The sequence below is a fragment of the Panulirus ornatus genome, chromosome 52 (genome assembly GCF_036320965.1).
Source record: "Panulirus ornatus isolate Po-2019 chromosome 52, ASM3632096v1, whole genome shotgun sequence".
Lineage (NCBI taxonomy): Eukaryota > Metazoa > Arthropoda > Malacostraca > Decapoda > Palinuridae > Panulirus > Panulirus ornatus.
In genome coordinates, this window is record NC_092275.1 from 1,874,393 (window position 1) to 1,898,989 (window position 24,597).

Below are 24,597 nucleotides of genomic sequence, written 5' to 3' on the forward strand. Positions count from 1 at the left end.
GCGCTCCTATCAATTAACACGTAATCCAATAACGCTCTCTGGCCATCTCTCCTACTTGCATACGTATACTTATGTATATCTCTCTTTTTAAACCATTTGTTCCCAATTACCAGTCCTTTTTCAGCACATGAATCTACAAGCTCTTCACCATTTCCATTTACAACACTGAACACCACATGTACACCAATTATTCCCTCAACTGCCACAATACTCACCTTTGCATTCAAATCACCCATCACTATAGCACGGTCTCGTGCATCAAAACTAATAACACACTCTTCAGGTGCTCCCAAACACTTGCCTCTCATGATCTTTCTTCTCATGCCAAGGTGCATATGCACCAATAATCACCCAATTCTCTCCATCCACTTTCAGTTTTACCCATATCAATCTAGAGTTTACTGTCTTACACTCTATCACATACTCCCACCACTCATGTTTTAGGATTAGTGCTACTCCTTCCTTTGCTCTTGTCTACTCGCTAACCCCTGACCTTACTCCCAAGACATTCCCAAACCACTCTTCCCCTTAACCATTGAGCTTCTTTCACTCAGAGCCAAAACATGGAGGTTCCTTTCCTCAAACATACTACCTATCTCTCCTTTTTTCTCATCTTGATTACATCCACACACATTTAGACACCCCAATCTGAGCCTTCAAGGAGGACGAGCAATCCCCGCGTGACTCCTTCTTCTGTTTCCCCTTTTAGGAAGTTAAAATACAAGGATTGGAGGGTTTCCAGCCCCCCGCTCCCATTTCCTTTAGTCGCCTTCTATGACACGTGAGGAATGCGTGGGAAAAATTTTTTCTCCCCTATCCCCAGGAATATATATATATATATATATATATATATATATATATATATATATATATATATATATATATATATATATATATATATATATATATATATATATATATATATATATATATATATCCCTGGGGATAGGGGAGAAAGAATACTTCCCACGCATTCCTCACGTGTCATAGAAGGCGACTAGAGGGGACGGGAGCGGGGGCCAGAAATCCTCCCCTCCTTGTATTTTAACTTTCTAAAATGGGAAACAGAATGAGTCACGCGGGGAGTGCTCATCCTCCTCGAAGGCTCAGACTGGGGTGTCTCAATGTGTGTGGGTGTAGCCAAGATGTGAAAAAAGGAGAGATAGGTAGTATGTTTGAGGAAAGGAACCTGGATGTGGACTCAAGGGTAAAGGGGAAGAATGGTTTGGGAATGTCTTGGGAGTAAAGTCAGGGGTTAGTGAGAGGACAAGAGCAAGGGAAGGAGTAGCACTACTCCTGAAACAGGAGTTGTGGGAGTATGTGATAGAATGTAAGAAAGTAAATTCTAGATTGATATGGGTAAAACTGAAAGTTGATGGAGAGAGATGTGTGATTATTGGTGCATATGCACCTGGGCATGAGAAGAAAGATCATCAGAGGCAAGTGGTTTGGGAGCAACTGAATGAGTATGTTAGTGGTTTTGATGCACAAGGCCGGGTTATTGTAATGGGTGATTTGAATGCAAAGATGAGTAATGGGGCAGTTGAGGGAATAATTGGTATACATGGGGTGTTCAGTGTTGTAAATGGAAATAGTGAAGAGCTTGTAGATTTATGTGCTGAAAAAGGACTGGTGATTGGGAATACCTGGTTTAAAAAGCGAGATATACATAAGTATACGTATGTAAGTAGGAGAGATGGCCAGAGAGCGTTATTGGATTACGTGTTAATTGACAGGCGCGCGAAAGAGAGACTTTTGGATGATAATGTGCTGAGAGGTGCAACTGGAGGGATGTCTGATCATTATCTTGTGGAGGCGAAGGTGAAGATTTGTATGGGTTTTCAGAAAAGAAGAGAGAATGTTGGGGTGAAGAGGGTGGTGAGAGTAAGAGAGCTTGGGAAGGAAACTAGTGTGAGGAAGTACCAGGAGAGACTGAGTACAGAATGGAAAAAGGTGAGAACAAAGGAGGTAAGGGGAGTGAGGGAGATATGGGATGTATTTAGGGAAGTAGTGATGGCTTGCGCAAAAGGTGCTTGTTGCATGAGAAGCGTGGGAGGTGGGTTGATTAGAAAGGGTAGCGAGTAGTGGGATGAAGAAGTAAGATTATTAGTGAAAGAGAAGAGAGAGGCATTTGGACGATTTTTGCAGGGAAAAAATGCAAATGAGTGGGAGATGTATAAAAGAAAGAGACAGGAGGTCAAGAGAAAGGTGCAAGAGGTGAAAAAAAGGGCAAATGCGAGTTGAGGTGAGAGAGTATCATTAGATTTTAGGGAGAATAAAAAGTTGTTCTGGAAGGAGGTAAATAAAGTGCGTAAGACAAGGGAGCAAATGGGATCTTCAGCGAAGGGGGCTAATGGGGAGGTGATAACAAGTAGTGGTGATGTGAGAAGGAGATGGAGTGAGTATTTTGAAGGTTTGTTGAATGTGTTTGATGATAGAGTGGCAGATATAGGGTGTTTTGGTCGAGGTGGTGTGCAAAGTGAGAGGGTTAGGGAAAATGATTTGGTAAACAGAGAAGAGGTAGTAAAAGCTTTGCGGAAGATGAAAGCCGGCAAGGCAGCAGGTTTGGATGGTATTGCAGCGGAATTCATTAAAAAAGGGCGTTGACTGTATTGTTGACTGGTTGGTAAGGTTATTTAATGTATGTATGATTCATGGTGAGGTGCCTGAGGATTGGCGGAATGCTTGCATAGTGCCATTGTACAAAGGCAAAGGGGATAAATGTGAGTGCTCAAATTACAGATGTATAAGTTTATTGAGTATTCCGGGTAAATTATATAGGAGGGTATTGATTGAGAGGGTGAAGGCATGTACAGAGCATCAGATTGAGGAAGAGCAGTGTGGTTTCAGAAGTGGTAGAGGATGTGTGGATCAGGTGTTTGCTTTGAAGAATGTATGTGAGAAATACTTAGAAAAGCAAATGGATTTGTATGTAGCATTTATGGATCTGAAGAAAGCATATGATAGAGTTGCTCTGTGGAAGGTATTAAGAATATATGGTGTGGGAGGCAAGTTGTTAGAAGCAGTGAAAAGTTTTTATCAAGGATGTAAGGCATGAGCACGTGTAGGAAGAGAGGAAAGTGATTGGTTCTCAGTGAATGTAAGTTTGCGGTAGGGGTGTGTGATGTCTCCATGGATGTTTAATTTGTTTATGGATATGGTTGTTAGGGAGGTGAATGCAAAAGTTTTGGAAAGAGGGGCAAGTATGCAGTCTGTTGTGGATGAGAGAGCTTGGGAAGTGAGTCAGTTGTTGTTCGCTGATGATACAGCGCTGGTGGCTGATTCATGTGAGAAACTGCAGAAGCTGGTGACTGAGTTTGGTAAAGTGTGTGAAAGAAGAAAGTTAAGAGTAAATGTGAATAAGAGCAAGGTTATTAGGTACAGTAGGGTTGAGGGTCAAGTCAATTGTGAGGTAAGTTTAAATGGAGAAAAACTGGAGGAAGTAAAGTGTTTTAGATATCTGGGAGTGGATCTGGCAACGGATGGAGCCATGGAAGCGGAAGTGAATCATAGGGTGGGGGAGGGGGCGAAAATCCTGGGAGCCTTGAAGAATGTTTGGAAGTCGAGAACATTATCTCCGAAAGCAAAAATGGGTATGTTTGAAGGAATAGTGGTCCCAACAATGTTGTATGGTTGCGAGGCGTGGGCTATGGATAGAGTTGTGCGCAGAAGGGTGGATGTGCTGGAAATGAGATGTTTGAGGACAATGTGTGGTGTGAGGTGGTTTGATCGAGTAAGTAATGTAAGGGTAAGATAGATGTGTGGAAATAAAAAGAGCGTGGTTGAGAGAGCAGAAAAGGGTGTTTTGAAATGGTTTGGGCACATGGAGAGAATGAGTGAGGAAAGATTGACCAAGAGGATATATGTGTCGGAGGTGGAGGGAACAAGGAGAAGTGGGAGACCAAATTGGAGGTGGAAAGATGGAGTGAAAAAGATTTTGACTGATCGGGGCCTGAACATGCAGGAGGGTGAAAGGCGGGCAAGGAATAGATTGAATTGGATCGATGTGGTATACCGGGGTTGACGTGCTGTCAGTGGATTGAATCAGGGCACGTAAAGCGTCTGGGGTAAACCATGGAAAGTTGTGTGGGGCCTGGATGTGGAAGGGAGCTGTGGTTTCGGGCATTATTGCATGACAGCTAGAGACTGAGTGTGAACGTATGGGGCCTTTGTTGTCTTTTCCTAGCGCTACCTCGCACACATGAGGGGGGAGGGGGATGGTATTCCCTGTGTGGCGAGGTGGCGATGAGAATGAATAAAGGCAGACAGTGTGAATTGTGTGTATGGGTATATATGTATGTGTCTGTGTGTGTATATATATATGTGTACATTGAGGTGTATAGGTATGTATATTTGCGTGTGTGGACGTGTATGTATATACATGTGTATGGGGTGGGTTGGGCCATTTCTTTCGTCTGTTTCCTTGCGCTACCTCGCAAACGCGGGAGACAGCGACAAAGCAAAATAAATAATAAATATATATATATATATATATATATATATATATATATATATATATATATATATATATATATATACATAGCGAGGTAGTGCAAGGAAACAGACGAAAGAATGGCCCAACCCACCCACATACACATGAATATACATATACTACATACATTTCAACGTATACATATATACACATATATACGCATGTACATAATTCATACTTGCTCCCTTTATTTTTTCCCGTCGCCACCCCACCACACATGAAAAGACAACCCCCTCCCCCTGAATGCGCGTGAGTTAGCGCTAGGAAAAGACAACAGAGGCCACATTCGTTCACACTCAGTCTATAGCTGTCATGTATAATGCACCGAAACCACAACTCCCTTTACACATCCAGGCCTCACAAAACTTTCCATGGTTTACCCTAGACACTTCACATGCCTTGGTTCAATCCATTGACAGCACGTCGACCCCGGTATGCCACATCTTTCTAATTAACTTTATTCCTTTTACGCCTTTCACCCTCTTGCATGTTCAGGTCCCGATCACTCAAAACCTTTTTCACTCCATCTTTCCACCTCCAATTTAGTCTCCTGTTTCTCCTCGTTCCCTACACCTCTGACATATATATCCTCTTTGTCAATCTTTCCTCACTCATTCTCTCCATGTAACCAAACTATATCTACTGCTCTCTCAACCACACTCCTTTTATTTCCACACATCTTTCTTACCCTTACATTACTTACTCGATCAAACCACCTCACACCACATATTGTCCTCAAACATCTCATTTCCAGCACATCCACCCTCCTGCGCACAACTCTATCTATAGCCCACGCCTCGTAACCATACAACATTGTTGGAACCACTATTCCTTCAAACACACTTTGAAGGATAAAGATATAGAAACGTGTTAATGAACTATTAATTTCCCGCTAAAATTTGACAGAATTCATGAATAATTATTCTGTAAGGACAGCCTCTGTATCAAGTACAGTTATCACTTGTATAGAAAATTATGAACCCTCCTGAATGTAATTAATAATGACATATTGCATTTTAGTAAATGTGTTTCGGATGTTGTTAAAGCTGAGAAGGCTTCCCATTTTTTGTAAATGAAAACTTATTCAAGGTCATCCTTTATACCTGAGAATGACCTTTACCCACCAGGTGTGGCTGTTAATCCTGACCAGCTTACTGAGCGTGGCCACAGCCATGGGCTGTGTAGTATGGGCTGAGGGGAAGATCTTCAGACATTCCGAGAAGAACATCGTCGCAAGAGCTTTCCTCTGGGTCTTTTGCACAGTCACACAAGAAAGTAAGTTTTCATTAACGTTAGGATATGTCTGACCTTGATCCTCGGCCATGCTTTACACTTTCACTGCTCTCGCTCTGCCACACAGCGCCTGCTCTGCACGTGACCTGGCGCTTTATTGGCTCATGTCATCCTCAGAAATCCCAGCTGATTTTCACTTCCACCAGTTCTGTATAGATACCACCAGCAGCCACGCCACAACTGAGAAAAATCGTCCGCTTCTCGTCCATCCAGTGATTGTTGTGGGAGGTGTATGTATTATTCGTCCACTTGACTTGGTGCCACACGTAGGCGCCTATTGTCCTACGATACATATGGCATACAGGGAGAGTCACAAACAGAAGAGATTACATACATGCTGATACAAGTAGAATAAGAAGATAAACATGTTTGGTTGGGGTAGAACTAGAACAGATCAGAATGTTTCTCGGTATATTATTACCATGGAACCAATGAAAGTTTTCACTGTGATGTATCAAAGTATAGTGTAGTTTCATGCTTCACACTAGCCTTCAATTACTTCATTATAGTCATAACTGCAACCGTATTTAGATACTACTTATCCCATGATTTAGAGTTACAGATAATCATGATTTGTGATGTCTACTTCAAGCGTCTACTTTGTCTCACCACAAACAAACCAACAAGAGTATCAAGAATGTAGTTAACTTTAGAAAAGTGACAATTACTGTAGCATTATTGTTTATATCTTAGATGAAAAGAGAATCATTTCCTCATCTAATTATGCAAATAAACAAAGTTCTGCCAGCGTGAATAGCACGGCAGGGTTAAAACATTATATGTGTCGTGTTGTTGTGTCCTGTTGTGTGCACTCCTTCTCTTACCACCAAAAACCATGGAAGCCCTGAAAATCTAGTTTAAGAATACAGACGCAATTCCTGTAGTGTTAATGCAGTTCTGGGGATAAGAGAGTTTTCTGTGCTGCTCGTGTAAATGATATAGAATTTTGTAGTGTGCTTAGTGCATATAGAGTGGAATCACACATTGACGGAAACTAAGAATGTTTAATGTGCTTAAGAATGTATAGTGAAATTAATCAGAGGGAAAAACTCAGTATTCGTAGATTCGCGGAGACCTGCGTCTACCACGTCTCCAGCCTGCCTCAACTTCAGTCCACTTAACACCTTAAGATATTAACATACAGAAAAGTATACTACTATCTTATTGAATTTTCTTTATTTTCTTTTCTTTCTTTTAAACTATTCGCCATTTCCCGCGTTAGCGAGGTAGCGTTAAGAACAGAGGACTGGGCCTTTTTTGGAATATCCTCACCTGGCCCCCTCTGTTCCTTCTTTTGGAAAAAAAAGAAAAAAAAAAAAAAACGAGAATTTTCTTTATTTATGGGTTATATATACTTTTACTCTGTAGGAAAGTCGAGGATAATTTCTCTTGAACCCCGCAATGTAAGGGTTGAAATTGTTAGTTTTCTTATAGCTGATGTTATTCGTTAATCCTCCTATAAACCACAGAACAGAAGGTTAAACTGTGTCCTCTGAATTAGTTAGATATGAAACAAATTTACGACGACCAGCAATATGTTCTTGATGCAATAGTGATGCACAATGATGCATGATTAATGATGCATAATGGTGCTCTCGTAATGATACATAATGATGCATGATAATGATACATAATGATGCATGATAATGATGTATAATGATACAATAATGATGCATAATGATGCATGATAATGATGCATAATGATGCATGATAATGATGTATAATGATACAATAATGATGCATAATGATGCATGATAATGATGCATAATGATACATGATAATGGTGCATCATGATGCATGATAATGATGCAAACTGTTGCCCCGTAACTTGAATTTTTGTTCTAGCATGTGGTTACATTGTACGATCGAGAGCCATGAAGAAAACCTGTAACTTGAGGGGACACTCCAGCAAGCGGATCAGCATTGTCACAATTACTCTCCCTTCACTTAAGATGATGAAATGTGCAAAACTTTGACGCACATCTGGACGCACACAGCTTCTTGTTTGTTCTGCTACGTATTTGATAGGCTTTCGGTAGGTGTTATGGAAAACAGTGAAGCCTTAGAGAAACTAGATGTTAGGATGAAAAGGTGGGAAGAGGAAGCTGGCTTCTTGGCGGTGAAAGCAGTTGCGATGGAGGAAACAGACACAGGTATATCATCTATGGTAGAAGAGTTTAGTCAGTAGGATGGCAACCGTTGAGACGAAGCTGGAAGATACTTCCACCTTCCAACCTGCGAGGAAGACTTGTCGCCGCATTACCGAACAACCGAACGAACTCTCCACTCACAATAGGTTTAGCGTACTGGATGATGAAGTACAGGATGATCGTAGCATCATCCTGGTCGGAAACTCTATAGCCATCTTGGTCGGGGACTCTATAGTCAGATATCAGGACCAGGAGTTCTGTGTGAAGGGTAAAAATAGGAAGAACTTGTGTTATGTCAGGGCTAGGATAGAACACGTCCTAGATAAGTTTGACGACACACTCTCAAACAATCCCGAGGATGTGATTTTGTCGTTCAGGTGGGGACGAACGATGCAGTTGATGAGGAGATTGGAAGAAATATTTGCGAGGTATAAGGATTTTATTAACATGTACAACGAAAGTCGTGGGAAGCTTATATCGGGATTGCTGCCAAGGTATGACGTTAGTTTGTGCACCCTCAGTAGAATGCTGAGGATAAACAGAAGAATCGAAGCTCTCTGTAGGGAGGAGGGTTGTGTGTTTAGTATCGACCTGTGGGAACATTTTAGTCATGATAGATCTCTGTACGCTTGGGATGGTATCACTTAAATAGAACAGGAAATTCCGCCTTGGCAGAGTATTGGGTGAGACTATTAGGCCTTTTTTCGATAAATTACCCAGGAGAGTAAATCACGGTCTAGCTAACGAAGGAACTTGGAGAGTCGGGGAAAGTGAAGGGGTAGCTGTGGTAGGGGTCGGTCCGGGGGTGGGGGGATCTGAGTGTTAAAGGTATCTGAGGAACGAGGCGTCCAGTCTGACCACTATAAAGGTAGCGCTAGAAGGTGGATGGCACCTTGGCGGTCGGATCCTCGGGGAGTATCGGTAACCTCACAGGCAGAAGAATTAACAAAAAAAAAAGGTCGAGTAGGGACAGTTGGGGACAACTCTGGCAGTATAATGAGCGGCTTAGCACAGGTACAAGTCAACTATCAGGTAACTTTGAGGAACGATTCTGGTAGGGTCCAGTGCGGGAGAGCCAGAATGAAGAGACGAACCCAAAACAGATTGAGAACCGTCTCTCTCCCGCTGCTGCACCTGCGAATAGCAACAGTGATAATACAAACACGCATACCGACTGTAAAAGAAAAAAAAAAAGCAATTGTAGTCCAGAAATCAACTCCAAAGAAAATAAGTTTAATATACACAGATGCTCGAAGCATCATTATGAAACGCGCTAAACTTATATCCTATGCAGTTACTGAAAAACCGAACATTGTTGCAATCTTAGAAACGTGGGTAAAATCTGAGAATAGATACTTAATCGCCGAGTTAGCAATATCCGGATACAAACTATTTACGAAAGATCGCTTTGATAAAGTGTTTGAAACTGTTGATCAGGTTAAGAGTTATGATATTGTATACTAAAGACTTAAGTGAGGCTTTTGACAGGCTACCTTATGAGCATGTGCTTAGAAAAATAGAGGCACACGGCATCGGGGGTTGTGTATTTATTTAACTGGATTAGAGCGAGGCTCACTGACAGAAAACAGAGGGTATGCATCAACGGAGTTACATCCCACTTAGGTGATGTACCCAGTGGTGTTCCTCAGGGGTCAGTCTTGGTACCGCAGTTGTTCTTTATACATATAAACGATTTGGATATGGGAATGACCAGCGCCTTAAGTAAATTTGCCGATGACACAAAAGTAGGGGCGGTAATTGACTTAGAAGAAAATTGAGTGAATTTGCAGAGCGACTTAAATAGATTGTCAGAATGAGCGGGTTCATGGGAAATGGAATTCTACATAAGTAAATGCAGAACACTTAGCGTGAATAAAGAAAGGAACACTGATCATAAATTGGACAATGTTACTATTGGTAAAACAGAATGCGAAAGAGATTTAAGGGTACTGGTGAGCAAGGATCTTAAGCCACGGCAACAATGTATCAGAGTGTGTAATAAGGCTAATAGAATGTTACGGTTCATCAATAGGACTGTTAGCAATAAAACTCCTTGAGTATTATTACAGCTTTATTTTGCGTTGGTGAGACCACATTTGGATGATGTAGTACGGTTTTGGGATCCATATTATGCAGTTGATATAGATTTTTTAGAGAGAATACAAAAGCGAATGACAAAAATGATCCCTGGAATTAGAACCTCACTTTTGAATAACTGTTAAAAAGGCTGAGTTTACACTCACTTTAAGAGGAGGAGGCCTAGAGGGGATAAGACTAAAGTTTTTAAGTGAAGGGTATTGATAAAGGTAACATGAGTAAAGTTCTTAGAATGGCGCCTCCGGATAGGACAAGAAATAATAGATTTAGATTAGAAAAAAAATAGATTAAGGTCGAATGTGAGTAAATATGTGTTCGGGAATAGGGTAGTAAATTTATGGAACAAGTTGCTAAGTACAGTAGTGGAAGCTAGATCTTTAGGTAGCTTTAAACGAAGGTTGGATGTGTTTATGGGTTCAGGCGGTTGGTCGTACGATGGACAGACTCAGGATCTGCCTAGAGTGGGTTAAATAAGCCCCTTGCAGTGTCCTCACTTCTTATGTTCTTATGTTCTTATACAGGGTAGGTGGTGGAGTTTTGATCTATGTCGATAACGATCTAAGCGCTATTAAGATAAGCAAAGTAGACACACACTTACGACTCTATATTGACATTACCGACAAGATCAAAAGTAAATTACGTTTCGGCGTTATTTACAGACCTCCTGAAGAAAACGAAGGCGACGATAAGATATTACAGTATGAAATTAAAACTATAGTAAACAGTAAAGAGGTTATAATACTAGGAGACTTCAACAGTCCAAACATAAACTGGAACACAATAACAGGTCACCGAGAGGGAACGAGACTACGGAACTGATTGAAAACGCCTGTCTAGAACAGTTAGATAAAAAAACAACAAAAGGTAAAACATTCTTGATCTTGGCCTCTCAAGTGACACAAATTTAATCAACTCTTACGAAGTAGGCAATAATTTGTCAAACAACGTTCACAGTTTGATTATATTAGAGATAGATTCATATTATGAAAGAAACGATGACAAACTCTTGATCCCAGACCATGGGTGAGCAAATTTTGAAAGCATTAGACACGAAATTCGTGATACCAACTGGACGAAACTTCTTGACGTTCACACAGTAAGAGAAATGTGGAATGATTCTAAAAACAGATTACTTGAGACTGAAAACAAACATATTGCGAATTACGAAGAGAACTTGCAATATTTCAAAGCCATCATGGATGAAAAGGAGAATAGATGGAATGATTTGCAAAAAAAAAAGAAAACATAAGAATTCAGATCAATGGGAACCGATGAAAATCGCCAGGAATTAATCAAAATCCAAAGAGAGAGTAAAAAGGTCATAAGACTAAGTAAACACGAGAAAGAAAGAAGAATTTCCTTGAAAGTAATGACAAATCCTAAACAATACTTCAATATATAAGACAAAGGAAGACAGTAAAAGAAGAAATTGGACCATTACGAAACGAACATGATACACTAACTACTGATGAAAAAGAACTGGCTACCATACTAAAATAAATCTATTCCTTTAACTCCGTACTCACAATTGAAGAAACATCTCGAATACCGCAACCAATGAATATGTTTCATGGATCTGATGAAGAAGAGTAGAAGATAAGAGAAATAGAGAGCACTGAAGTACGTAGATAAATGGTCCAATTGAACCGTAAGAAATCAAACGGCCCAGACACCTTGGCTCCAAGAGTTTTAAAAGAGGGTCAGGGTACAGCTGATATACCCCATAACAAAAGTATTCCATAAATATTATTCAGATGGTCAGGTGCCAACTAACTGGAAACTAGCAAATCTTACTCCTATATATAACAAAGGAGACAAAAGAAAAATGTGCCTTGAACTACCGCTCAATTAGCCTTATGTCAGTGTTCGTAAAACGATGGAAAAAATAATACGAGATGAGATTGTCACGTTTCTAGAACACAAAATCATATCGGACAACCAACACGGTTTCCGCAATAAAAGATTCTGTCTGACTAATTAGCTGGATTTTTTTAATGTTACTTATCAGAATTGTGAGTGAAAAGTACTGTTTGATGTAGCATAAATAGATTTCCAAAAGGCTTTCGATAATGAAGCTCACAAGAGACCTTTAAATAAACTCAAAGCACACGGAATCGGTTAAGAACTCTGCACAGGGATCGGAGACTGGCTTACAGAAAGAAAGCAGCGTGTAATATTAAATGGCAAAGCCTCATATTGGCTAGACATAACAAGGGGTGTGCCACAGAGGTCGGTCCGAAGCCCAGTTCTTTTCATAATATACACTGATAACCCAGAACTCGGTCTCATATCTAAGATCTCCAAATTTGCTGACGATACTAAACTTGGAGTTAGAGCTGTAAACAGACGGGACTGCAAAGTGATTGAAAAAGATCTTAACTTACTAGCAGAGTGGTCAGACAGATGGCAAATGAAGTTCAATGTTGACAAGTGTAGTTATGCACTTTGGAGACAAGAATATACCTTGCGACTACAAACTATTCGGAAACTGTACAGTTCACGAAGAAAAGGTCATTGAGTTGTCATTAGCAACAATCTGAATAACGCTAAACAGTATCAAGCAGCAAGTTAAAAAAAAAAGGCAAACAAATGTTAGGTTTCATATCGAGGAACATACATTACAAAACACCAGAAACAATTCTCACACTTTATATGTCTCTAGTAAGACTACACCTTGAATATGCAGTCCAGTTTTGGTCCCAAAACTTTAAAAAAAAAAAGATACGAGGGAAAATTAGAGGAAATACAAAGACGTGTTTCAAATCGAAACCATCCCTTAGAAATCTGACGTACGAAGAGAGGCTAAAACGATTGGATCTCTTCTACCTTAAAACACGTAGATTTCGCGCCAACGTAACCCAACTGTTCAAAGTTCTGAACAAGTTCGATAAAGTAAACTACGAACATCTCAAAATACAAGAATATATGGTTACCAGGACAAATGGAATAAAACTCAAAGCTAAAAGATGTAGTACGGACCTGGGAGAAAGCTTTTCTCTTGTAGGTGTGTTGAACACTTGAATAAGTTACCGTCAGACGTTTGAACGCTAAGACTATACCTTCAAAAATCGTTTAGACAAATACTTTATAGATTCAGGAATACTTTGAGAAAAACCCCAGAAATGAACTGCATAAATGACATCGGTAACGGTGACATTAGAAGGCTAATGTGCAGCAGCGGGGAGTGTGTGATAGCTTAAAAAACTGCTGAGCAGAATTACATTTTCTTGTCAATTTGCATTTTTTTTCCCCAGACAACCCAGTGGTGGGCTAACCAGGCCTCCTGTTATCTGTCTTTCTCATGTAAACTCATGTAAACTCATGATAACTACTAGTGATGGTAATCACTATCGCCTGCTTATTTATATTCTTAGTAGCCTTGTTGAAACTTAACATATTATGTCTCTCTATAATTATTCAGCCAAATCTTAACCTGAAAGAACTGGGTCGTTTAATTCTATGTAATCTTGAGATAAAACGTTTCAAGGTTTCAGCGTTTTTCTATGATTTATCAGTTAGTTTCAGTCCCTCTGTTTAATCTAATTCAAGTTAGCCAGAGATATCTTTTGTAGAGTCAGTCACATGAATAAATCGACAGCAGTGTATTTCCATCGCTGGTTCAAGGGCACTTGCTCCAGTATCATCAACAACATAACATTCATCGTTGTCATACACCAGTACCCAGTAGTCCACAGTTGCTGGTGGCTTTGGTTTTACTTCATACAATACACTCATTATTCATAGTCTTCCAGTCCCATATCGTCCACTCCTTCACAGGCTCTAAGTAGTTGCCAAAAAAGGTCTGGTTTGAATTATCAGTATCAACGTCCTTTTTGCGCAAGCAAAGCAGCCACTTCTTCAGCAACGTTGCTGCCTTTTTCCATCCATTCCACAGCCTCTGAGTGACTTGGTGTCTGATAGTGATCATATATGATCCTCAGTGTTCATGCTCCACAATGCCGGCATCATTACAGGCATATGTAGTGTTCTTTCATCCTTCCCACAGGTTCTCACTGGCTGCCTAAGAAGGACGGAAGCCGCATCATAGTAAGCTTTTGGCTTCTGGCATCCTTAGTGTTCATGTCCTCCTACAGTGGTATCCTTACGGCCATGCTCACCCTTCCTCGAGTTACCGTCACGATTGATTCTTTGGCCGACCTTGTGTCCCAGTCTGCCCTCCCCTGGCGACTTGAAACAGGCGCTGCGATATTGACGTATCTCAAGGTAACACTGTGACACATGCAAAACTTTATCTACTACCATTTGGTTTTCATTTGATCTAAATGGGTAGTTTCAACGTGATAACTTCTTTTGAAAAATCATTCGTGAATACATTTCAGCAATTAGCAAGTAGCGATTCAACTTTCTTTGCAGGTGAATATTATCCATCGCTTTTCCCTAGTTAATGAATTGTAGTTAACCATTCATTATGATGTACTCTGTAAGGAGTCGAAAGAGGAAGTGCATCAGAAGGCATACAGAAACATGGGGCCCACCATCTACGCTTTATTGCGGGAACGTCAGGCCGTCGCTGAAGGGAAGATCGCTGTCATTTGCGACGAGACCAGTATGAAGAAAGCAATGGATTTAGATTTTAGGTATGAAAATGTCACAATTACCACTATATATCCATATTGATAACCTCCTGGTCTCTCAGTGACACTGTCACGAAGACGTACCTTTGGATGTAATTGTTTGTAAACAACCAACAAAAGTGCACTTATAACTATATATGTATCAGTCTGTCTATCTATCTAACTATCTATCTAACGACCCTTGTATCTATTTCTCTGCCTCTCTCTCTCTCTCTCTCTCTCTCTCTCTCTCTCTCTCTCTCTCTCTCTCTCTCTCTCTCTCTCTCTCTCTCTCTCTCTCTTCTGTAAATATATATATATATATATATATATATATATATATATATATATATATATATATATATATATATATATATATATATATACACATATATATATATATGTGGCATGAGAAGAGTGGGAGGTGGGTTGATTAGAAAGGGTAGTGAGTGGTGGGATGAAGAAGTAAGAGTATTAGTGAAAGAGAAGAGAGAGGCATTTGGACGATTTTTGCAGGGAAAAAATGCAATTGAGTGGGAGATGTATAAAAGAAAGAGACAGGAGGTCAAGAGAAAGGTGCAAGAGGTGAAAAAAAGGGCAAATAAGAGTTGGGGTGAGAGAGTATCATTAAATTTTAGGGAGAATAAAAAGATGTTCTGGAAGGAGGTAAATAAAGTGCGTAAGACAAGGGAGCAAATGGGAACTTCAGTGAAGGGCGCAAATGGGGAGGTGATAACAAGTAGTGGTGATGTGAGAAGAAGATGGAGTAAGTATTTTGAAGGTTTGTTGAATGTGTTTGATGATAGAGTGGCAGATATAGGGTGTTTTGGTCGAGGTGGTGTGCAAAGTGAGAGGGTTAGGGAAAATGATTTGGTAAAGAGAGAAGAGGTAGTGAAAGCTTTGCGGAAGATGAAAGCCGGCAAGGCACCAGGTTTGGATGGTATTGCAGTGGAATTTATTAAAAAAGGGGGTGACTGTATTGTTGACTGTTTGGTAAGGTTATTTAATGTATGTATGACTCATGGTGAGGTGCCTGAGGATTGGCGGAATGCGTACATAGTGCGATTGTACAAAGGCAAAGGGGATAAGAGTGAGTGCTCAAATTACAGAGGTATAAGTTTGTTGAGTATTCCTGGTAAATTATATGGGAGGGTATTGATTGAGAGGGTGAAGGCATGTACAGAGCATCAGATTGGGGAAGAGCAGTGTGGTTTCAGAAGTGGTAGAGGATGTGTGGATCAGGTGTTTGCTTTGAAGAATGTATGTGAGAAATACTTAGAAAAGCAAATGGATTTGTATGTAGCATTTATGGATCTGGAGAAGGCATATGATAGAGTTGATAGAGATGCTCTGTGGAAGGTATTAAGAATATATGGGGTGGGAGGAAAGTTGTTAGAAGCAGTGAAAAGTTTTTATCGAGGATGTAAGGCATGTGTACGTGTAGGAAGAGAGGAAAGTGATTGGTTCTCAGTGAATGTAGGTTTGCGGCAGGGGTGTGTGATGTCTCCATGGTTGTTTAATTTGTTTATGGATGGGGTTGTTAGGGAGGTAAATGCAAGAGTTTTGGAAAGAGGGGCAAGTATGAAGTCTGTTGGGGATGAGAGAGCTTGGGAAGTGAGTCAGTTGTTGTTCGCTGATGATACAGCGCTGGTGGCTGATTCATGTGAGAAACTGCAGAAGCTGGTGACTGAGTTTGGTAAAGTGTGTGGAAGAAGAAAGTTAAGAGTAAATGTGAATAAGAGCAAGGTTATTAGGTACAGTAGGGTTGAGGGTCAAGTCAATTGGGAGGTGAGTTTGAACGGAGAAAAACTGGAGGAATTGAAGTGTTTTAGATATCTGGGAGTGGATCTGGCAGCGGATGGAACCATGGAAGCGGAAGTGGACCATAGGGTGGGGGAGGGGGCGAAAATTCTGGGGGCCTTGAAGAATGTGTGGAAGTCGAGAACATTATCTCGGAAAGCAAAAATGGGTATGTTTGAAGGAATAGTGGTTCCAACAATGTTGTATGGTTGCGAGGCGTGGGCTATGGATAGAGTTGTGCGCAGGAGGATGGATGTGCTGGAAATGAGATGTTTGAGGACAATGTGTGGTGTGAGGTGGTTTGATCGAGTGAGTAACGTAAGGGTAAGAAAGATGTGTGGAAATAAAAAGAGCGTGGTTGAGAGAGCAGAAGAGGGTGTTTTGAAGTGGTTTGGGCACATGGAGAGGATGAGTGAGGAAAGATTGACCAAGAGGATATATGTGTCGGAGGTTGAGGGAGCAAGGAGAAGAGGGAGACCAAATTGGAGGTGGAAAGATGGAGTGAAAAAGATTTTGTGTGATCGGGGCCTGAACATGCAGGAGGGTGAAAGGAGGGCAAGGAATAGAGTGAATTGGAGCGATGTGGTATACCGGGGTTGACGTGCTGTCAGTGGATTGAATCAAGGCATGTGAAGCGTCTGGGGTAAACCATGGAAAGCTGTGTAGGTATGTATATTTGCGTGTGTGGACGTATGTATATACATGTGTATGGGGGGGGTTGGGCCATTTCTTTCGTCTGTTTCCTTGCGCTACCTCGCAAACGCGGGAGACAGCGACAAAGTATAAAAAAAATATATATATATATTATATATATATATATATATATATATATTTCTGGTTTCAGAAGTGGTAGAGGATGTGTGGATCAGGTGTTTGCTTTGAAGAATGTATGTGAGAAATACTTAGAAAAGCAAATGGATTTGTATGTAGCATTTGTGGATCTGGAGAAGGCATATGATAGAGTTGATAGAGATGCTCTGTGGAAGGTATTAAGAATATATGGTGTGGGAGGAAAGTTGTTAGAAGCAGTGAAAAGTTTTTATCGAGGATGTAAGGCATGTGTACGTGTAGGAAGAGAGGAAAGTGATTGGTTCTCAGTGAATGTAGGTTTGCGGCAGGGGTGTGTGATGTCTCCATGGTTGTTTAATTTGTTTATGGATGGGGTTGTTAGGGAGGTAAATGCAAGAGTTTTGGAGAGAGGGGCAAGTATGAAGTCTGTTGGGGATGAGAGAGCTTGGGAAGTGAGTCAGTTGTTGTTCGCTGATGATACAGCGCTGGTGGCTGATTCATGTGTGAAACTGCAGAAGCTGGTGACTGAGTTTGGTAAAGTGTGTGGAAGAAGAAAGTTAAGAGTAAATGTGAATAAGAGCAAGGTTATTAGGTACAGTAGGGTTGAGGGTCAAGTCAATTGGGAGGTGAGTTTGAATGGAGAAAAACTGGAGGAAGTGAAGTGTTTTAGATATCTGGGAGTGGATCTGGCAGCGGATGGAACCATGGAAGCGGAAGTGGATCATAGGGTGGGGGAGGGGGCGAAAATTCTGGGGGCCTTGAAGAATGTGTGGAAGTCGAGAACATTATCTCGGAAAGCAAAAATCGGTATGTTTGAAGGAATAGTGGTTCCAACAATGTTGTATGGTTGCGAGGCGTGGGCTATGGATAGAGTTGTGCGCAGGAGGATGGATGTGCTGGAAATGAGATGTTTGAGGACAATGTGTGGTGTGAGGTGGTTTGATCGAGTGAGTAACGTAAGGGTAAGAGAGATGTGTGGAAATAAAAAGAGCGTGGTTGAGAGAGCAGAAGAGGGTGTTTTGAAGTGGTTTGGGCACATGGAGAGGATGAGTGAGGAAAGATTGACCAAGAGGATATATGTGTCGGAGGTGGAGGGAACGAGGAGAAGTGGGAGACCAAATTGGAGGTGGAAAGATGGAGTGAAAAAAATTTTGTGTGATCGGGGCCTGAACATGCAGGAGGGTGAAAGGAGGGCAAGGAATAGAGTGAATTGGATCGATGTGGTATACCGGGGTTGACGTGCTGTCAGTGGATTGAATCAGGGCATGTGAAGCGTCTGGGGTAAACCATGGAAAGCTGTGTAGGTATGTATATTTGCGTGTGTGGACGTATGTATATACATGTGTATGGGGGTGGATTGGGCCATTTCTTTCGTCTGTTTCCTTGCGCTACCTCGCAAACGCGGGAGACAGCGGCAAAAAAAAAAAATATATATATATATATATGAAGGCGCACCTTCGTAGAACATGCAAATCTCCAACAGCCAGGATCGAACCCGGAACCCCTGTGCAACAAGCGGGAGCGCTACCGCTAGGCTATGATCGCCACGACCCTTGTATCTATTTCTCTGCCTCTCTCTCTCTCTCTCTCTCTCTCTCTCTCTCTCTCTCTCTCTCTCTCTCTCTCTCTCTCTCTCTCTCTCTCTCTCTCTCTCTCTCTCCTTTGTAAATATATATATATGTATATATATATATATATATATATATATATATATATATATATATATATATATATATATATATATATATATATATATATATATATATATATATATATATATATATATAAAGTGCATATGAACGCGCACCTTCAGAAAACATACAAACCTTCAACAGCCATGATCGAACGCGGGACACCTGTGCAAGAGGCGGGAGCGCTACCGCTGGACTATAATCGCCCCTGATAGGGAATACAAGGAGGGGAACTGTATTCAGAGAGAGAGAGAGAGAGAGAGAGAGAGAGAGAGAGAGAGAGAGAGAGAGAGAGAGAGAGAGAGAGAGAAATTTGATAGTATTTCTTTGCTTACAGTACCACAGGTCAGTGTCATCTATACATAGCACAAGGGAAGGTGATGACCAATGCCATGATGAGTCTAGCGTTCAGGAAGAACTCTAAATACCTGGTCCAGGCTAATCATCGGTAAGTATCATGGTATCACGCTCTCATATTAAACACGTTGCACAATATTCAGTCCTAGCACTTGCGGATATCTTCAACTGCTCCAGGTTATACAATAAAATCCCTAATGTCTAAAACTTGCCAACATAATACCAATCCTAAAACACTACAATCACCCAATTTCTTCTTCTCCTGCCTCATGTCACTTATACCTCCGGTATCCAATCTCTGAAAATATGATCCACAACATCAACAAACAAAACATCTCACTCTTACGCAGCCGCTCAGCAACCAAGTTACGTATAAGTTTGCTGATTCATCGCGACCCAGGGGAAAGCTTTACGGAAGATGAAATCGGCAAGGATGATATTTCAGTGAAATTTATTGATAAAGGCGGTGACTGTACATATATATATATATATATATATATATATATATATATATATATATATATATTTTTTTTTATACTTTGTCGCTGTCTCCCGCGTTTGCGAGGTAACGCAAGGAAACAGACGAAAGAAATGGCCCAACCCACCCCCATACACATGTATATACATACGTCCACACACGCAAATATACATACCTACACAGCTTTCCATGGTTTACCCCAGACGCCTCACATGCCCTGATTCAATCCACTGACAGCACGTCAACCCCGGTATACCACATCGCTCCAATTTACTCTATTCCTTGCCCTCCTTTCACCCTCCTGCATGTTCAGGCCCCGATCACACAAAATCTTTTTCACTCCATCTTTCCACCTCCAATTTGGTCTCCCTCTTCTTGCTCCCTCCACCTCCGACACATATATCCTCTTGGTCAATCTTTCCTCACTCATTCTCTCCATGTGCCCAAACCATTTCAAAACACCCTCTTCTGCTCTCTCAACCACGCTCTTTTTATTTCCACACATCTCTCTTACCCTTACGTTACTTACTCGATCAAACCACCTCACACCACACATTGTCCTCAAACATCTCATTTCCAGCACATCCATCCTCCTGCGCACAACTCTATCCATAGCCCACGCCTCGCAACCATACAACATTGTTGGAACCACTATTCCTTCAAACATACCCATTTTTGCTTTCCGAGATAATGTTCTCGACTTCCACACATTCTTCAAGGCTCCCAGAATTTTCGCCCCCTCCCCCACCCTATGATCCACTTCCGCTTCCATGGTTCCATCCGCTGCCAGATCCACTCCCAGATATCTAAAACACTTCACTTCCTCCAGTTTTTCTCCATTCAAACTCACCTCCCAATCAACTTGACCCTCAACCCTACTGTACCTAATAACCTTGCTCTTATTCACATTTACTCTTAACTTTCTTCTTTCACACACTTTACCAAACTCAGTCACCAGCTTCTGCAGTTTCTCACATGAATCAGCCACCAGCGCTGTATCATCAGCGAACAACAACTGACTCACTTTCCCAAGCTCTCTCATCCCCAACAGACTTCATCCTTGCCCCTCTTTCCAAAACTCTTGCATTCACCTCCCTAACAACCCCATCCATAAACAAATTAAACAACCATGGAGACATCACACACCCCTGCCGCAAACCTACATTCACTGAGAACCAATCACTTTCCTCTCTTCCTACACGTACACATGCCTTACATCCTCGATAAAAACTTTTCACTGCTTCTAATAACTTGCCTCCCACACCATATATTCTTAATACCTTCCACAGAGCATCTCTATCAATTCTATCATATGCCTTCTCCAGATCCATAAATGCTACATACAAATCCATTTGCTTTTCTAAGTATTTCTCACATACATTCTTCAAAGCAAACACCTGATCCACACATCCTCTACCACTTCTGAAACCACACTGCTCTTCCCCAGTCTGATGCTCTGTACATGCCTTCACCCTCTCAATCAATACCCTCCCATACAATTTGCCAGGAATACTCAACAAACTTATACCTCTGTAATTTGAGCACTCACTCTTATCCCCTTTGCCTTTGTACAATGGCACTATGCACGCATTCCGCCAATCCTCAGTCACCTCACCATGAGTCATACATACATTAAATAACCTTACCAACCAGTCAACAATACAGTCACCCCTTTTTTAATAAATTCCACTGCAATACCATCCAAACCTGCTGCCTTGCCGGCTTTCATCTTCCGCAAAGCTTTTACTACCTCTTCTCTGTTTACCAAATCATTTTCCCTAACCCTCGCACTTTGCACACCACCTCGACCAAAACACCCTATATCTGCCACTCTATCATCAAACACATTCAACAAACCTTCAAAATACTCACTCCATCTCCTTCTCACATCACCACTACTTGTTATCACCTCCCCATTTGCGCCCTTCACTGAAGTTCCCATTTGCTCCCTTGTCTTACGCACTTTATTTACCTCCTTCCAGAACATCGTTTTATTTTCCCTAAAATTTAAAGATACTCTCTCACCCCAACTCTCATTTGCCCTTTTTTTCACCTCTTGCACCTTTCTCTTGACCTCCTGTCTCTTTCTTTTATACGTCTCCCACTCAATTTCATTTTTTCCCTGCAAAAATCGTCCAAATGCCTCTCTCTTCTCTTTCACTAATACTCTTACTTCTTCATCCCACCACTCACTACCCTTTCTAATCAACCCACCTCCCACTCTTCTCATGCCACAAGCATCTTTTGCGCAATCCATCACTGATTCCCTAAATACATCCCATTCCTCCCCACTCCCCCACCCCCACATATATGGGTATGTTTGAAGGAATAGTGGTTCCAACAATGTTGTATGGTTGCGAGGCGTGGGCTATGGATAGAGTTGTGCGCAGGAGGATGGATGTGCTGGAAATGAGATGTTTGAGGACAATGTGTGGTGTGAGGTGGTTTGATCGAGTAAGTAACGTAAGGGTAAGAGAGATGTGTGGAAATAAAAAGAGCGTGGTTGAGAGAGCAGAAGAGGGTGTTTTGAAATGGTTTGGGCACATGGAGAGAATGAGTGAGGAAAGATTGACCAAGAGGATATATGTGTCGGAGGTGGAGGGAACGAGGAGAAGTGGGAGACCAAATTGGAGGTGGAAAGATGGAGTGAAAAAGATTTTGTGTGATCGGGGCCTGAACATGCAGGGGGGTGAAAGGAGGGCAAGGAATAGAGTGAATTGGATCGATGTGGTATACCGGGGTTGACGTGCTGTCAGTGGATTGAATCAGGGCATGTGAAGCGTCTGGGGTAAACCATGGAAAGCTGTGTAGGTATGTATATTTGCGTGTGTGGACGTATGTATATACATGTGTATGGGGGGGGGGTTGGGCCATTTCTTTCGTCTGTTTCCTTGCGCTACCTCGCAAACGCGGGAGACAGCGACAAAGCAAAAAAAAAAAAAAAATATATATATATATATATATATATATATATATATATATATATATATGTTTATATATATATATATATATATATATATATATATATATATATATATATATGTCTATATATATATATATATATATATATATATATATATATATATATATATATATATATATATATATATATATATATATATATATATATGTTTATATATATATATATATATATATATATATATATATATATATATATATATATATATATATATATATATATATATTATTGTTATTATTATTATTATCATTTTGCTTTGTCGCTGTCTCCCGCGTTAGCGAGGTAGCGCAAGGAAACAGACGAAAGAATGGCCCAACCCACCCACATACACATGTATATGCATACACGTCCACACACACAAATATACATACCTATACATCTCAATGTACGCATATATATATACACACACAGACATATACATATATACACATGTACATAATTCATACTGTCTGCCTTCATTTATTCACATCGCCACCTCGCCACACATGGAATAACAACCCCCTCCCCCCCTCATGTGTGCGAGGTAGCGCTAAGAAAAGACAACAAAGGGCTCATTCGTTCACACTCAGTCTCTAGCTGTCATGTAATAATGCACCGAAACCACAGCTCCTTTTCCACATCCAGGCCCCACAACACTTTCCATGGTTTACCCCAGACGCTTCACATGCCCTGGTTCAATCCAATGAAAGCACTTCGACCCCGGCATACCACATCGTTCCAATTCACTCTATTCCTTCCACGCCTTTCACCCTCCAGCATGTTTAGACCCCGATCACTCAAAATCTTTTTCACTCCATCTTTCCACCTCCAATTTGGTCTCCCACTTCTCCTCGTTCCCTCCACCTCCGACATATATATCCTCTTGGTTAATCTTTCCTCACTCATTCTCTCCATGTGACCAAACCATTTCAAAACACCCTCTTCTGCTCTCTCAACCATACTCTTTTTATTCCACACATCTCTCTTACCCTTAAATTACTTACTCGATCAAACAACCTCACACCACATATTGTCCTCAAACATCTCATTTCCAGCACATCCACCCTCCTGCGCAACACTCTATCTATACCCCACGCCTCGCAGCCATACAACATTGTTGGAACCACTATTCCTTCAAAGATAACCATTTTGCTCTCCGAGACAATGTTCTCGACTTCCAAACATTCTTCAAGGCTCCCAGGATTTTCACCCCCTCCCCCACCCTATGATTCACTTCCGCTTCCATGGTTCTATCCGCTGCCAGATCCACTCCCAGATATCTAAAACACTTTACTTCCTCCAGTTTTTCTCCATTCGAACTTACCTCCCAATCAACTTGACCCTCAACCCTACTGTACCTAATAACCTTGCTCTTATTCACATTTACTCTTAACTTTCTTCTTTCACACACTTTACCAAACTCAGTCACCAGCTTCTGCAGTTTCTCACATTAATCAGCCACCAGCGCTGTATCATCAGCGAACAACAACTGACTCACTTCCCAATCTCTCTCATCCCCAACAGACTGCATACTTGCTCCTCTTTCCAAAACTCTTGCATTCACCTCCATAACAACCCCATCCATAAACAAATTAAACAACCATGGAGACATCACACACCCCTGCCGCAAACCTACATTCACTGAGAACCAATCACTTTCCTTTCTTCCTACACGTACACATGCCTTACATCCTCGATAAAAACTTTTCACTGCTTCTAACAACTTGCCTCCCACACCATACATTCTTAATACCTTCCACAGAGCATCTCTATCAACTCCATCATATCCCTTCTCCAGATCCATAAATGGTACATAAAAATCCATTTCCTTTTCTAAGTATTTCTCACATACATTCTTCAAAGCAAACACCTGATCCACACATCCTTTACCACTTCTGAAACTACACTGCTCTTCCT

General features: G+C 41.1%; 1 protein-coding gene across 1 annotated transcript in view; it reads left to right on the forward strand.

The window, feature by feature from the left end:
- Positions 1–24,597, forward strand: part of LOC139764958 (glutamate receptor ionotropic, kainate glr-3-like) — a 42,465-nt gene that overhangs the window by 11,847 nt on the left and 6,021 nt on the right. The window contains exons 4-7 of the mRNA XM_071692016.1: positions 5,620–5,767; positions 14,039–14,256; positions 14,479–14,630; positions 19,224–19,334. Coding sequence (XP_071548117.1) covers positions 5,620–5,767; positions 14,039–14,256; positions 14,479–14,630; positions 19,224–19,334 — 629 coding nt within the window. The remainder of the gene's footprint in view (positions 1–5,619; positions 5,768–14,038; positions 14,257–14,478; positions 14,631–19,223; positions 19,335–24,597) is intronic.